This window comes from Propithecus coquereli, unplaced genomic scaffold, assembly GCF_000956105.1.
Source record: "Propithecus coquereli isolate 6110/MARCELLA unplaced genomic scaffold, Pcoq_1.0 Scaffold74, whole genome shotgun sequence".
NCBI lineage: Eukaryota > Metazoa > Chordata > Mammalia > Primates > Indriidae > Propithecus > Propithecus coquereli.
The window spans coordinates 4239238-4256928 of NW_012153507.1; the positions used below are offsets into that span (position 1 = coordinate 4239238).

The 17691-nt window shown below is 35.2% G+C and overlaps 1 protein-coding gene across 1 annotated transcript in view; it reads right to left on the reverse strand.

Moving 5' to 3' along the window:
- The window catches only part of USP45 (ubiquitin specific peptidase 45), a 74334-nt gene that overhangs the window by 47963 nt on the left and 8680 nt on the right, over positions 1-17691 (reverse strand). The window contains exons 5-7 of the mRNA XM_012661843.1: positions 16132-16232; positions 4415-4545; positions 3923-4018 (exon numbers count right to left, since the gene is read on the reverse strand). Coding sequence (XP_012517297.1) covers positions 3923-4018; positions 4415-4545; positions 16132-16232 — 328 coding nt within the window. The remainder of the gene's footprint in view (positions 1-3922; positions 4019-4414; positions 4546-16131; positions 16233-17691) is intronic.

Here is a 17691-nt window from a genome sequence, read left to right on the forward strand (position 1 = left end):
GTGAAAACTCAATATACCATCTCCCTCTTTTAAAGGGGAGAGACATAAAGCTTGACAAAAAGAGCTAAAATTGGATAAAGGATTAACCCATATAATTCTAGAATTTTTTTCCCCCACCAACTTTTGTTTTCTAAAATGTTATCCCCACCGATAACCCCCTCTTCTAAAAAACAATGATTAAAAAGCAGATCCCAGATATAATCTTGGAACATCAAAGAATGTTACTGTCTAAGATAGCTATCGAATATGGCATATTATTGCTGTATTCATGAAATACTTGTTACATATGTATTTCATACCAACTATCCTTAAAAATCCACCATCTGGCTACAACCACAGAAAGGATGGGCTGTAATTTTCCATAGCTTCTGAATATCGAATGTGCTTTCGGTTTTTCCCCAAACCTAAAACTGCCATAAAAAATTAAGTATTTAAGTGTTCTCTGACATGTTAACTGAAAGTTACCTCAAGGATCAAAAGTAAAATCGAAGACAATTTTAAAGCCCAAGTACCAAGTTGCAGTTCGCTTATTCTCAACTAAAGCATTTTTAAACAAAGTAAAAACCTTTCAGAATGAAGTGAGAAAATAGTTTTAAAAAGTACACTTAAACTTTGAAAACAAAAGTTTGTTGAGAATGCAACATGGATGAAACTCACAAATATAATGTTGATAGAAAGAAGCCAAACACAAGAAAGCATATTGTATGATTCCATATACAAAGAATTAAAACCGGCAAAACTAATCTGTTAGAAACCAGGGTAATAGCTACCTTGTGCGGTAGGGAAGTAGTAAACGGAAAGTAACCTAAGGGGACTTCCAGATGTTGGGAACATTCCATTACTTGAGCAAAGTGTTGGTTATACAGGTGTTCAGTTTGTGAAAATTCAAGCTATACACTCATAATATATCTTTCCAAGAATATTTTAGTTTAATAAAAAGTTTGCTAAACAACACGTTGTTTGTGGGGGCTGATGGCTTGCAAGTTTTTATTTTCTTTAAATGTTTACTTGAGACGGGATCTCACTATTTTGCCTAGGCTGGTCTACTGAGCTCAAGCGATTCTCCTTCGCAGCCTCCTCAGTAGCTGGGATTACAAGCATGCCCTGCCACCTGGAAGTCTTTGTAGGGTGGGCCAGAAGGGTAGAAACCCAGGAAATCCAGGACAGAATTCATGTTCCAGAGTCAGATCAGCAGGGTGGGCCAGCAGGCTGTCTGGAAGCAGGACGGTTAGTGAATTCTCCAAAACTGAAACAGGTTCCTCTTAAGATCCCTTCCTCGAACAGTGTATATTGTTGATATGCATATAAATATTAACAAATTAATCCAGCAACATATAAGAATACACCATAACTAATTGGGGTTTGTAACAGGAATACAAGATAGGTTGAAAAAAGTTAATGTAATTTACCACATTAACAGAATAAAGAAGAAAAATCATATAATCATCTTAATTGATATAGGAAAAGCATTTGACAAAATTCAACATCCATTCATAAGAAAACAAAGAATAGAAAAGGGAATGTCAGACTGGGGGTGGTAGCTCACACCTGTAATCCCAGAACTTTGGGAGGCTGAAGCGGGAGGATCGCTTGAGGCCAGGAGTTCAAGACCAGCCTGGGCAACAAAGAGAGACCCTGTCTTTTAAAAAGAAAGAAAGGAGGGAAGGGAGGGACAGGAAGGAAGGAAGGGAGAGAAGGAAAAAAAGGAAGAAAAGAAAGAAAGAAAAGAATGTCCTTAACCTTAAAAAGAACACCTATCACTTATGAAAAACCTACCTTCGTACTTAATAGCAATGGAAGACTGAATGTTTTCCCCCTAATTTGGGGATTAAGGCAAGGGTGCCTGCTCTCATCACTTCTATTCAACACGTTAATGGAGGTCCAAGCCAGCACGGTTAAGTAAGAAAAGGCATACAGACAAAGGACAAAGTAAAATTGGTGATTCAGAGGGTAGTGACCTATTCAAAAGATAGTACCACAGCTCAGGCCAACTTTACGTCCTAAAAACCTAAGACCTAAAATTAAAAATTTCTTTCTTAGAATGACACAAACCTAAAGTTATCAACTATAGCATCTAATTGCCATACAGTAATCTTGAGACACAGCTCCACATGTTAAATATTTAAACTCAATATCCAATCACATGTAGCAGGAAATCGTTTCAAGTGACTAGTCGGTAACTTCCACTTAGTAAAGTAGTCTTAACTATCTCACTATACTTTAGAATAGGGCATTGGAATCTACCATTAGGTTTTTGAGGGGGCTTAACAGAAAGTGCATTTACAGGCTGTCTTTTCAACAGCAAAAAAAAAAAAAAAAAAAAACCCCGAGAAAGAGGGAAAATCTGATTTCAGACTTGCCACATTATAAGATTCCAATCTCCAGTTTTCAACAGCAAAAAAAAAAAAAAAAAAACAAAGACAATATTGTCTTTCAAAGCTGTCTCCTGGGAAGAACAATCTAAGATTACTACACTGGGCTATAAGCATTTTTAGAATTCTTCTTTTTGAATTTTTTTTTTTACAAAAGCCAGATCATGAGCTACACATATACACACGGATCAATTCCTAACAAAATCATCATTACCAGTGTCAGTGTCCTCTAGCCAAAGTCCATCAGGAACACACCTATAGTTAAAAGGTGGGTTTATTACCTTCTGGAGTGAGGGAGAACACACAACATGAAGAAACGTGGAGTATCTTGGTAAGCGGGTGTCATAAAGAATCTACATATTAATAAGATTTGGGCTTTCACTGGGTAATTTGAAGGAGGTTCTAAGGAAGGAGAGGTTTATTCTAAATTAAATGCCATCAGAAAGTGGGGCTGTTGACCCCCAACAGGCATTCACCCACTAAATTCTATGATTGGGCATCTCAATAAATCTTATATTGCGGGGGGAGATTAAAACAAAGATAAAGCTATAACTGGTAAAGAAGTAGCAGTCATTTGTTACTCATTTTGGCCGAGAGAGGATGTTTGGGATTTTCTAGATGATACAGTGATCTTGTTCTTGTCTGTATTTAGACAAAATTATGAAGTGGACTTTCTTTGCCTCCTTTTATCAGTCTTAGGGAAACCTAGTCTAAGGTTGGTATCCTATGAGATTATTTGAATAACACAGCCTACCTGGGGGTGCCAGGCCAGCTTCTGAATGCCAGAGGCTGCCTTTTTTTTTTTACTTTCTCACTAGCTTAAAAACCTATCACGAAGGCCGGGCGCGGTGGCTCACGCCTGTAATCCTAGCACTCTGGGAGGCCTAGGCGGGTGGATCGTTTGAGCCCAGGAGTTCGAAACCAGCCTGAGCAAGAGCGAGACCCCATCTCTACTAAAAATAGAAAGAAATTAATTGGATGACTAAAAATATAGAAAAAATTAGCCAGGCATGGTGGCGCATGCCTGTAGTCCCAGCCACTCGGGAGGTTGAGGCAGGAGGATCGCTTGAGCCCAGGAGTTTGAGGTTGCTGTGAGCTAGGATGATGCCACGGCACTCTAGCCAGGGCAACACAGTGAGACTGTGTCTCAAAAACAAAACAAAAAAAAAAACCTATCACGAGACCAGGCTTCAAAACACTTTTAGATGCTCACTATTAACATTTAATCTACCTTTACAAAACAAAAATGCTAAGTTTAAAAAAATGTCACTAGTAACTACAAAATAGGGTCCTAGGCATTTTGCTCAACAAAACTCAAATCGCTTTTGTTTTTTCCAGTATGTTTGTTTAAAAGCCACCTCAATATCTTTGTATTATGAGCCATGATATATCTGAACCATAACATATCTTAAAGTTTTGATTTTAGAAATTTTAAATCTGATTATTTTCATAAAATGCTTTCGAATTATTTTTTAAAGTCCTCTGATTACTATCCCAATTGACAGATCTCAATAACAGCTGTTATCTAAATAGTTACACTTGTTACTCACCAGCTGTGAGTCTGAGGAAGGAAAAATCTTGAATTTTGTACTATTTTCTTTGATCTCGTTCATCAGTTCGGTAAGAATGTAAGTGTGTGCCAAGTTCTAAAAGAAAGCAAAAGTAAAGTCTTCAGATTCAGTCATAATATGCCTCTGATTTTATGGAATACTCTCTTAAAGTTTCAAATTTCATCTAACATAGCAAAAATGTCTGTTTCAAAAAATATTTTTAAAATTTAATTGAATATATTTTATATTTAATAAATGTCACCATTACTAATAGAGTCATAGTAAAATGCACAGAAGACTTTTCAGAAGCACTGTGTGAAAAGAAGGTATATGTATGACAATGGCCAAAGATAGCTTAAAGTTCCTAAAACAAAAAGAAAACAAATTTCTAGAGGAACATTTAGTAGTCATTTGACAGTCTACACGTGTGTCAATAACCATGTAAATTAAAATAATCTTTTACATTTTACAAAGTTTTCTGATGACCCTTACCTGCATGATTGCATTAAAAAAGCAAGTATTTCCTAAATTTGTAATCCCCTTTACAAATGGTAGACTTCCCTTCTTTATTTTCTCTATTTCACATTTTTCTTCACCAAGTTTCATGATTCTGGAAAATGCACCTACGAGTTAGAGAAAACATAACTGACATAAGATGTAAAATTAAATATCTGTCATTTGACATAATTTAAATATGTTATTTAAAATTAAATCAGATTGTCTCCCTGAATCAGTGTTCCTGAGGGGCAGGAATACAAATGTCTTTGGTTTTATATTTTATTGCTGGAGCAACTGATTTAAATTCATTTTAATATATAGATCCATATCTAATATTACATTACAAAATAAATTTCAGGTGAATTAAATTATATGTAAAAAGAATAAATTCAAAAAACAAGTATTAATAGAAAAGGTCTAGTTTCTAAATACCATTCCCCGCTAAAGGAATAAGGACTCCTTGAAGAATAGGCTGATTGTGTGTGGGGCAGCAAAGATGCAAAATGAGCATATAACATCATTACAGTGCCAGAGAATGAGAAAGTGCTCAAAAAAAATGATGAAAGTAAGTCAAAATACACAGGCACTGTATTGAACAGGTTCCCACTGGTCCAATCTGGGACAATTTGACCATCAAAACAAACAAGGGTACTATAATCGATTACTACGCACAGAATGAGTCTGATTAATAACAGATTTTTAAAATGAAGGAAAATGAAGGGGGAGGAACTTCCTTACAAGAGAATGTCAACTAATAGAAAAAATGATGGAATTAGGAAAATCACCATCTTACAGTGGCAATTTTTTTTTGTATTATTCTTATAAGTTTGCTGTGTTTGAAGTTGCCAAATTTAAAAGTTTGAAAAATTAATAGAACCAGATTATAATATAAAATTAAAATACCTAAGTGTAATACAAAAGTAAAATATGTAAGTGCATATTTTGGGCTTACCAATTTGTATATGCAGGCTTGAAAATTATCAGTTCATGTTTAACAACATAAAAACAAAAAATAATTCCTAACATTTACAAACTGACATGGTTGATTATTTCTATTTAACAGATCACTCTGAATTAAAATCATTACGATTTGAAGTTTGACAGGAAATTTCCAAATTCTGAACTTTTTTGGTTTTAACTAGATGTTCTTTTAAATTCCTTTCAACCCTCAGATTTTACAGTTCTTTAAAATTACATGTTTTATTCGTCTAATATTGATGTGCAGCCTTGCATTACTAACTTGTTTGTTTGGTTGACTGATGGAGAACAGGGAGTATTTCTTAGTACTGCTCTTTATTCCAGAGATATAGCACTGCAGAGAACATACATAATACAAATTCAACATAAATAAAAATCTACAAGATTCAACAGCAGATCCAGTAGAAGTTTAGCTTATGTCTCTGATGAGTTTTTTTTTTTTCCCCTGTAGAGACGGGGTCTCAATACGTTACCCAGGCGGGTCTTGAACTCCTGGCCTCTAGTAATCCTCCCACCTTGGCCTCCCAAAGCGCTAGGATTACAGGCATGAACTACCATGCCTGTCTGATGAATCCTTAAGTGGAAATAAATTAAGATATCTGCCCCACTTCTCTAAACAGCACTGAAGGAGATGAACCAGGGTGGAGGTGGCCCTCTTCTAAGGGACAGGAGTAGAAAGCAAACCCTATAAAGAGAAGCTTCAGTCTTAGGTAAGGGTGATTCAAATAAGGCTGGACTAGGCACCTGTGACTTTTGCCATAGAGAAAGCATCTAGATACGTGGCCCCAGTATCCAGAGGGGTTAACATATTTTTTCATAGGGTTTTCATAAGTGATAATTGAGCTAATAATTGCAAAGCACCTGGCACAGTAAGCACTATGAATGTGTTTGAAAAACAGCTCTGAGACCCTCCCCACCACCCAAAAAATGTTACTGTGCCAAAATCTATATCTTCATCAGCCAACCTTCACATCTATTGTTTATCTGCTCTCATATTTTTTCTTCTCTTCATTCATATCCTATACATTCTAGTATTTCCCCCTCTCAGGTTTATCTTTTATTTCTAATTGGATTGTCTGAATTGCTAATATGCATTTTGCTTTTGTGGTTTTCATAATTTCTTAGCTTTTCTTTTTAACATGTGAAAACATCTTTTCCCATTGAGAAAAATGAATTGGTGGGTTCTAAGATGTTTCTTTCGTTAAGCAAATCTATTTCATGGAAAAGATTTTTCTTCTAAGTTCTAACAAATTTTCTCTTATCCTGTACTGCAAAATTTTTTTTAATAAACCCTCTTAACTGTTTTTTTCTGCCTTTATTCATGTTTGCTTATTCTTTAAACATTACCAGTTGCTATTGCTTATCTGTTGTTCAGTACTAAGGAGTTGTTTTTAACTCCCAATTCCAGAATCCTGAGTTATAGCAGAAAAGAGCAAGCAAGATAGGTCTCTCTTTCCTGTCCTCCAGATATTAAAATAAGCGATACGAAATAAACCCCACACTAGAGCTTAGAAGCAAAGATCAGCACAATCAATGCAGCGGGTCACTGAAGTACAGAAACAAGGCATGGAAAAAAGGAAAAAGGGGAAGAGGCCAGACAGTATTCAAACCTGCAAGTGAATAGAAAAGCAAACAAAAAAAAGCCAGTCAGTACTTAAACACTATACAGTAAATAGGAACCCCGATATGGATCCTGGCTGGGTCTGCAGACAGAACAGTCTGCCTCTTGTTTATATCTGAGATTCCAACTAGAGCCTAGAATAGGAAGGTTTCAGACTTTCATTATAGCTGGTGCCAATAGATGGTTTCACAGTGATTTTTAAGAGATTTTAAAATGGAAGAGTAACTAAATCCAAGCATTACTCCATCTTTTCAGGCAAGGCTATTAACTCAGATTTTATATTTACAAAACTCAGTCTCTGACAGGTTAAGTGATTTAACCAGAGTCACAATGATAATCTGATTATTAACCCATTATCATTTTAACACCTAAATTCTCTTCAGTTGTTTATGTACAATGAGAAGAATTACAAAAGACAGCAGGGCAAGATTCCTCCAGATTTGGGTATATGCAGCCTTGAACAAATATGACTCCTCAAAAGTAGTTCTTTTACTTAAGATTCTGTATAGATGTTGCAATAATATTTTGCTTATTAACATGAAAACAGAATGATCGAAGGAAATAAAGTATAACTATATGTAACTATACAAAATATACATAAATTATTTGCTTAGGAAAATACTCCCAGAAATATTTTAATCTTGCAAAAACACAAAACATTTTAAAAACCATAATATGCAAATGACTTATGTATCTGTACCACATTTATCCATCAGTTTTTGAAACATCTGGGAAAGCATCCCAAAGTAAACAATGTTCATAAGACCATCTGGACAAAACTGCAGGCAAAAAAAAAAAGCATAAACATATGGAAAAACAGATTTTCCCCTTCCCTTCAGCGGTGAGGGATGACAAATGTCAAACCTAGATATATCCACGCTTCACTGTGTGATGCTTTTCAGCACCACCTGGCTCTCCATGCATAGCCACCAAATATGGACAGCACTGCCAGAAAGAACATATCCACAGGGCAATGGCAATAAAGCAGTTTATTTTATGGTTAAATAGTCACTTCACACAAGTGGCAAGGATCTGTTTGTTGACTTTTACATGTTAGTCTGTGAGAAAATATTCCAAATTAACTACACTATTAAACAGATTAGATAATTTAACTAGAAAATAGAATAACATTTTCTAAGAGCTATTTAAGTGTTCCATTTAAAATAAAAGCACAAGTTTTTATTTTACTAAGTAGCACACTTACAAAATGTAACAATTTAAATTCAATTGATTTATCAAATGTCTACTGTGTACCAGGTACTATATTAACCACTATCTATAATTATTTATATTTAATTTTTTTATGACTTATGACTGGAGTACAAGGAATTGATACATAGTGAACAGCACAGAGTCCTGAAGGCTTAAACTTATAACATAACATCTCAGTAAAACCTTACATATTGTAAATTTAATAAGAGACTGTCAGCTGAGAGTTTAAGATTCTAGTTTGAAACAGGGGTGTCTGAATCAGTCTCTCAGTTATTTGACATTCAAGCAGGTGTGTGTGTGTCTTAATAAAAAGCAATTTGTAACTTCTAATGAAGAATGATTTTGGACATTTTGTTTTTAAAGACAACAAAGCTTGCTCAATCATTTTAGATCATATTCATTTTAAGAACTCTCCTTCATAAACAGAGAGCCAAATACACTAAGGAGTGAACTTTAAGATGTTTTGAAGCATAATATAGGTAAAAGGACAAAGCTGTAACAACAGTAACAAAAAAGGTAAGATAAGCTATACAAAATTTTGATTATCATTCATTCGTGTTCTCCTCAAGTTCCACCTGCACCTATAAAAAAGTGGTACCCATAATTAGAAAAAGTAATCACAGAATTTCAAAGTTGGGTTATTTTATTAAAAGGGATTTAATTTACTCTACTTATCACCTCTATATTACCAACACTATCATCAGATATTCCTTTATATAATAAAATAATATAGACCCAGAATGCAAAGAAAATTGAGAGAAAACTTGGGGTATTCTAGCTAATTTTTTTTAAAGCTTTTATTAATATATCTCTGTAATTTACCTTTAAGCCTACAACTGGAGAAGTACTCAAAGAGCAGCTGGTTAATAGAGGAAGCCTGATAGGTTTTGTATATACCACACGCCTTGTAAGACAGAAAACTGCTGAAGCACCAGCAAAGCAAAAAAATAAAATTCACTTGTCTAACACAGTCTAAAAAAGTAATCTTAAGAATTACCTCAAATTTTTCTACCATAAAAATGACTTCAACACTTAAACACTACAACTATCTTTTTTTAAAAAATTGAGTTTAAGGATATTAAATCATAAATATGTTTTTAAAATCTTAAAGTACCAGCAAATTTTAGGTGAATATCTTTATAATTTTAGATAACGAAAACAAAGCATAACTCCAAAGGCTAAAAAACATTACAAAAAAGACTGACAAACCTGGCAACGACGACATTAAAAATTTCATTTTGGCAAAACAAAATTATAAACAAAATAAATATGGAAAAGTGGGCACTGTTGTCCACTACATCTTTTGTATAATCTTTCTGGAGGGCAGTTTAACAACAGTAATCAAAATTTAATATGGGTTTATAATTTGACCAAGAAATTCAAGAAATTTTAACCTATGAAATAAAAGAGCAAGTATATGAAGATACAGCTTTATCATGGGGGAACATTGAAAACAACCAAGAGTGAGTTTGCTGCCAAGTAATACTGATGTCTCTCTTTTCTCAAAGGTATAAGTATTTGTAAATTGCTTTGGTTAAAGCAGAAAGGGAACAGAAAGGGAACACTGGTTCTTCCCTTCTTACCCATAGGCAAGGGGAAAGTAAACTTACTTTGTTGTTAATTAAAGTAAGAGTTTGAGGACATATCTCCTTTAAATTATCACCTGTGACAATTATCCTCATTTTAGAAATGAAATATGTTAGGGATCAAAACTGAGGCATACAGCTGGTCAGTGTTAGAAGGTTCAAACCCAGGAAGTCTGGCTTCAGAATTCACACAAATGTTATGATCTACTATCTGTCTGTTATGATAAAGGATGAAAAGATTTATAAGTGTAATAATATTTTAAGACACTAATGAAATGCCAGTGGTGATATGAAAGGAAAAGCCATTATCCTTAAGTAAAAGCAGGATGTAATCAATTGCTGGATGTCTTTCATGTTTGGATTTATAGCTTTATTAGTTATAGTTTGTAGTGGCCTTCTTTAAATGGTTCCTCAATGCCCTAGGCATGAACTGTATACAATTAACTTCTCCCCATGTATCTGGAAGGGTACTAGTTATGTGACATCTTTGGGATTACTGAGAAAATAGTCACTCAAATAATTTTCTGTGTTTTGTGGTTTAGATGAGGAACCCCAAATTTAAAACTCTATAAGTAAAAGTAAGTTTTTAAAATGTACAATATGGCCAGGCACAGTGGCTCACACCTGTAATCCTAGCACTCTGGCGGAGTGCTTGAGGTCAGGAATTCAAGACCAGCCTGAGAAAGAGCAAAACCCTATCTCTACCAAAAATAGAAAAAAAACTAGCCTACTGTGGTGGCACGTGTATATAGTCCCAGCTACTCGGGAGGCTGAGGCAGGAGAATGGCTTGAGCCCAAGAGGTTGAGGTTGTAGTGAGCTATAATGATGCCACTGCACTCTAGCCAGGGTGACAGAGCAAGACATTGTCTCAAAAAAAAAAAAAAAAAAAGTACAGTATGTTTTTCAGTTGAACCCTAGTAAACATGGAAATGGTTTTAGTAATTATTTTTAAAACTGCAAATTTTTTAAATAGAGATGTGTTCTTGCTATGTTGCCCACGCTGGTCTTGAACTTCTGGCCTCAAGCGATCCTCCCACTTCAGCCTCCCAAAGTGCTAGGATTACAGGTGTGAGCCACTGTGACTGGCCCTGAAAATACAAATGTCTTAGAAGGACTGCCACTTAATAGCAAAACAAATTGTATTACCTTTTTAAAAAAAAATATTAAATCACATTCAAATTGTCACTTCACTATTAATATAAAAGCTCACAATATTTTTATCCTCCGATGCAGTTTCAGATCCCAAACATACCATTTACTTTCTTACTAAAAAAAAAAAAAAGATACAGAAAGCTTATATTTTATAAAAACCAAAAGAACATAATTCATATCTTTTGAATACCAGGAGCACAAGCTTAATGAATTTAATATAATATTGTATCTTCTCTTTAATCTTGTCAAAAATGGCATCCCACCAGTATTAAAGTCATGGGCCAAATTTATTGGTTTAGCAAAAATGTGGGGTTGTCAGTCATCTGTCTCTTTCACAAAAAGCAAACCAATATTCAGCCATATTATTTCACCAGGAATTCCTGTATTTTGTATTTGTAGACTACTTCAGTGACATTTGCAGAACTATCAAAGTGACAAATCTTAAGAACCTTTCAGAGAACACTGGCCTACTTTTTTAAAAAATATATTTTTTAGAGGTTTTAGGTTTACATAAAAAATGAGAAGTTAGAGATTTTCCATATTTCCCCTCCCCCTACACATGCACAGCCTCTCCATTATCAACATCCCCACCAGAATGGTTCATTTATTATAACTGATGAACCTACACTGACACATCATTATCACCTAAAGTCCATGTTTTACATTAGGGTCGCTCTCAGTGGTGTACGTTCTACAGAATTGGACAAATGCACAATGACATGTTTCCCCATCATAGTATCATAAAGAGTAGTTTCACAGCCCTAAACACCCTCCATGCCTTGCCTATTCATCCCTTCCTCTCTTGGACCGCTGGCACCACTGATTTTTTTACTGTCTCCAAAGTTTTTTGGTCTACTTTTTAATAATACATATTACTTGGTGGGACTCACAAGAATGTTTATTGGCCCCTTTTCAATCTTGTGTTACATATGACCTTTTCATTATGTATACAAGGGAAGGGGGAGGTAAAGGGAGTTTTGTTTTTTAAAGCAAATCCTAACATCAGATGTGAAATCTACACAGCTGTAAGCATTCTTCTGGGAACCTGAACTGGGGTTCATCTCAACGGCTTAATGCAATTACCTAAACCAGTCATGTAGTATTAATGTAATTTGCCCATTTCTACAGCTGAAAAGAAGTTCAATCTTTAAAAAGTGAGTAAAAAGGAAAAACTTGCAGCCCCACAATTCCCCTACCTTGGAATCAAGTAATAATTAGCTCACCTGTTTATTCTCAAAAATCTACCAACTCCCAGTTAACTATTAACCTTAGAAATTTTAGTCATATGATGAACTGATATTAACCTAATGAATAGGCAGGTATACGTATAAAGGCATTCCTATCTGTCTTCACAGAACAAGTCAAATCAAGTGATCTATCTACAATACAAAACCGATCATCCACCTCTGTGCTTGAAATTTAACAGTAGTTCCTCAGCCTGCAGAACAAATTCTAAACATACAAGGCCCTTAAATATCTGTTTCTACTTACCTCTTGAGTCTCACTGCTCACCATCCTCCCCCCAAGCATAAAACTCAACCTTCCAGCTCTACTGAATTCCCTGAACCTATCAAGGTCTCTCATCAATGAGCTATTTCCTCTGCCTGCAGCACACATCCCTTCCTTTTTTGCCTAGGTAATTTCTAGATATTCTTCAGCTCTCAGCTTAGAAGGTCATTCCTCTAAATAGAATTGTCCTGGCTCCTCCAGTCTAGGTTAGATACTATTCCAAAGTGTTCTCATAGTCCCTGGCATTTGCTTGCTCCATCACAGCCCTACTTAAACAAGGAATTACAACTAAGCATGACTGTCTACACCCCTCGCTAGACCAAAAGATCATTAATGACAGAAACTGAGAAGTAGATCTGTCTCATGCATTACTGCATCTCCAACATCTAATACAGCATCTGACACAAAGCAAAAACTCAAAATATATTAAAAGACTGACTGAATAAATAATTTTGATATTACTATTCAGAGTTTTGAGGGTGAAAGTGCAAAGCTTATCTATCAACTTCCTCAGTGAAAACTGGTCACATTCTAGTTCAGTTTAAGTCAGCAAATATTTACTGCCTAGCCACATAAGAATCAAAAAGAATATAAGCCGGAGTCAAATCCTCAAGCAACACAGATTTTAAGAGAGAAAATAAGACACATACAAACATGAAAATTAAACATCAAAGAACAGTGTGTTATTAGATTCTAAAGTGCCAAAGAAGAGGTAAGGATTGGGAAAGAATCCTAGATGTAGGATTTGAGCTCAGCCTTAATGGATAAGTAAGGCTGAAAACAGAAAACATAAAGACAGATGTGCTAGAGTTCAGCAGTTCTCAAAGTGGGATGGAAGATACCCTCCTTTCAGGGGTACTTAAGGTCAAAAGTATTTTCATAATAAGCGTAAGATGTTAGTTTTTTTTTTTTTTTTTTTACTTTCAATCACTCTCATACATACAATGCAGTTTACAATGCAGTTTACAGGACATGTGATATCACAATAGATTGAATGCAGAAGCAGACATGACAATCCGGCTGTTTTCTAAGCCAGACATTAGAGATTTGTAAAAATGTAAAACAATGCCACTCATTAAATTTTTTTGTTTTGAAAAATAGGTATCTTTCGTAAAAATATGGTATTTGTGTTAACATGTCATGGAATTATTTTTCAATGAATATTTTTTTTTCTTTTTCTTTTTTCAGCAGGCTGGTTGCAGATTTCAATGAATATTTAATTTTAGTTTTAATTTCTGATAAATATTGATAGATATAACCTACATAACCAAAGCTCTTTGAGTCCTCAATAATTTTTTAAGAGTCTTAAAGGGGTACCAAGACCAAAAGTTTGAGATTGACTGAGCTAGTTGTTTTTAGAGGTAGATGGGGCATCAGCCTAGATTCTCTGTATAGATAAGCCATGGTAGATGCATTAGAAATGAAATTACTCAGGCAATGCATAACTTTAAGGATGTGTTTATGAGCTGGGCATGGTGGCAGGCATCTGGAAGTTCCAGCTACCCGAGGTGCTGAGGTGGGAGGATCCCTTGAGCCCAGGAGTTGGAGAAGGTGGAGACCAGCCTGGACAACATAGTGAGACCTTATCTCTTAAAAAAGAAAATGTGTTTACCATACAGGTACAGGCTTTCTTCTCAGTAGAGTTATTTTTACTTAGTGTAAAAATAGAAAAAGAATATTTTAAAATCATTCTTATCCTTCCACCCAAACAAGATATATACAGTTTCATACTCCTTTTGAATTATCATATACAGGCATTTTTATATCTTCACAATTATCATTTAAAATAACTGCAAAATCATATTCAGCATTCTTACAAACCTGAATAGCAACTTTTACATTTGATTTTCCAAGTGTTTTATAACAATATACTGAAGCCTCATACAAGAAAGAGTATGGCAAATTACTATCCCCAAAAACTTACTTCTAGAATGCCAAGGGATCTTATTTAAAATCAAACTTGCCTGGCAGATCCTGTAGCTTGATCCACAAGGAAAATGACATTTTACCCAAGAACTTCTGGAAACCTTAAACTCAGAACTATGTATCTCCCAAACCTTGAAGGCTCTGCTCACACTCAAACTACCTCTAGAACTGTTTCCCAGTATGCCAGATGCTACTCATGATTCCATAAACTCAATTAAGGCTTATATTAGGGCTTCCCACCACCTGAAATGATTTATTCTCTCATCTCCAGCTGCCCAAAGTTCATTCCTTAAGGGTCAGCTTGAAAGCCAGCTCATCCATGATTCCTTCTCAGTTTCCTTCAACTGAATATTACATCCCTCTTTGAATATTTGAAAGACTTTGATCATTTCTTACAATAGAAATCTTATTCTGCTCGCATTATCATTACTTTTTTATCTCACACCTTCATTCAGATCTTTAACCTCTTAAGGATAGGGACAGTCTTATCAATCTTGATTCCCTAACACACCATGGAAAAACAAGAAAGTACAAAGGAAAAATGAGACTCAGATAGGCTGTAATCTGCCTGAGGTCACATAGCTAGTGATTGAAAGAGTCAAATTTGAATGCCAGACCCCGTGACTCGAAGCCATGTTCTTTCCATTATACCCTCCCAGACTTTGCCCTATGCATCTCTTCTTTCGGCTGGTCCTGATTTGTATCCTTTTTTGCTATGTTAAAACTGTAATTGGCCCAGGCATGGTGACTCACACCTGTAATCCCAGCACTTTGGGAGGCTGAGGCAGGAAAATCGCTTGAATCCAGGAGTTGGAGACCAGCCTGGGCAACAAAGTGAGAGCCCATCTCTACAAAAAAATTTTTAAAAATTAGCCAGGCATGGTGGCTTGCACTTGTAGTCCCAGCTACTTGGAAGGCTGAGGCAAGAGGATTGCTTGAGCCAGGAGTTCAAGGCTGCAGTGAGCTATGATCACACCACTGCACTCCAGCCTGGGCAACAAACCAAGACCCTATCTCAATAAAACAAAAACAAACAAGAAAACCACTGTAATTGTAAGTATAGCACTTTCCAGAATTCTCTGAGTCATTCTAGCGAATTGTTGAACCTAAAGGGGTAATGGGAACCCCCAAATTTGTCAACAGTTGGTTAGAAATGTGGTGGCCTGGGAACCCTCAAACTTGCAGCTGGTGTCTCAAGTGAGGACAGTCTAACAGGAAACTGTGCTCTTAGCCTGTGAAGTTTGGCCTTACTCCAAGTAGGTGGTGTCAGAACTGCACTGCAATTACGTAACAAATAACAACAGACACCATTTCATAATGTGTCAGGCACACTATGCAAGTATTTTTGTATACATTAGTTCTAAATCTTTAGAAAATATTATCTCTAAGCCTCACAACAACCCCATAAAATAGAATTATCATCCTAATTTTTTAAGTAAGGAAACTAAGAAATAAAAGTGACATGCTAAGTAAGCAGGGAAACCTAAATTCAAGCTCAGGACTGTCTGAGTGAAAAGCCCATGATCTAGTCAGGATACAACTCACTTTTCATATTGACTATACAGACACATAACAAGATTGCCACCTAAGAATACATGATACTCATATCTTTACTCGAATTACTGACTAAGATGTCACTGTAAAATTTAAAGTACTCTTTAATGAATTCCTTATATGAAGTACGAAATATTTTAATAAAAATTCTTTTAGTAATTGCTTAACTTACTTGTTTGTGTTTTAGAAACATGTTTCTGGAGAAAATCAACTATCTGAGCCAAAACCTTCTTATTACAATGTGTTGATAATTTTTCATTACACTCATAACACCTGAAAAAATAAAAAATTTAAGCAAATATTATGACAGCATCATCAATAATTTTGCACATTAGGTAACAAAGTTGGTATTTATCCATTTCTGTCTATAAATTACATGGGAGGGAATACGAAGGGAAGGGTAACAGGTAAGTCTGGAGAAATAAGCAGGGGACAGTTCATATGGAGCCTTATAGTTCAAATGAAAATTTTGGCAGTTTATCTTAGGTATAATTAAATGCCATGAGGAGGTTTTTAAGCAGGGCTGTGACATGATCCAATTTACATTTTATAAACATCACTCTAACTAATGTGATAAACTGTTAATAGATCAGAGGGCACAAGGAATAGAAACAGATTAGTATATAGTAGCAGTGGATCTGGAGAGAAATGGACATATTCGTTACATATATTTGCAGGTAGAAACAGTAATGAATTAGATATAAAAGATGAGGGAAGAGGGAAGTGTCAAAATCACTGCCATAGGAAGGGAGAAGTGGGCGAATGTCAGTGATTCTCAATGAGGAGTGATTTTGTCACCTAGGGGACATTTGACATTTTTGGTGTCACAACTGGTGATAGCAGAGGTGACTACTACTGGCATTTAGTGGGTAGAGGCCAGGGATGCTGCTAAACATCCTACAATGTACAGCAGAGCACAACGAAGAATTTATCACAAAGAATTAATAGTCCAAATGCCAATAGTATTGAGATTGAGAAATCCTGGTCTACATGAAACAAGACTTGGTGTGAGTTGATAATGTTTAAAGCTGGTTGATTGGTACAGGAGAATTTATTATACCATTCTGTCTACTTTCGTTAACAGTTTAACATATAATATAAGATAAAAAGGAGAAGAAAATAACCCCAGGCTTCTAGCTTGATTACTCAGTGATGGAGGGAGGTGCCGCTTACAGAGAGGAGGAAGACTGGAAGACATAGCTGTTTTATTTTGTTTGGGACTTATTCGGAGGTAGAGGGTTAAAAAAGACATTTTCAAAAGCACATTCCATTTCAGAAAACTACGCTGAGTTAAATTTACTCATTAGTGCATAGTATTAATGTTTCTTCTATATATTATCATTATCTGTGTTTCCTTGATCTTCATGAGGTCTAATGATCATATAAGAACATGAGTTTGTAAGTGTTAAAGTACTTTATAATCATAATGCATTATACCAAATTGTGAACTACTTACATGTTCACAATATTCTTACCTATAAATGGTCCTGAGATAATCAATGGCTGTAAACTAGTTTGGATTGATTGTCTAAATAGCACTCAAAATTTAGTCAAATATTTACTGAGAGCCTACTTTATTATTTCCCCAAAGATAGATAGATCTGTGAAGGAGATGAGTCACAGACAACATTCCCAAAAACATCTTTTTTGATAGACTATTAAATTGAATTTAAATACTTATAGTTCCTAGACTTATATTTTAAAGGTGCTAAATATTTACTCATTCAACTAT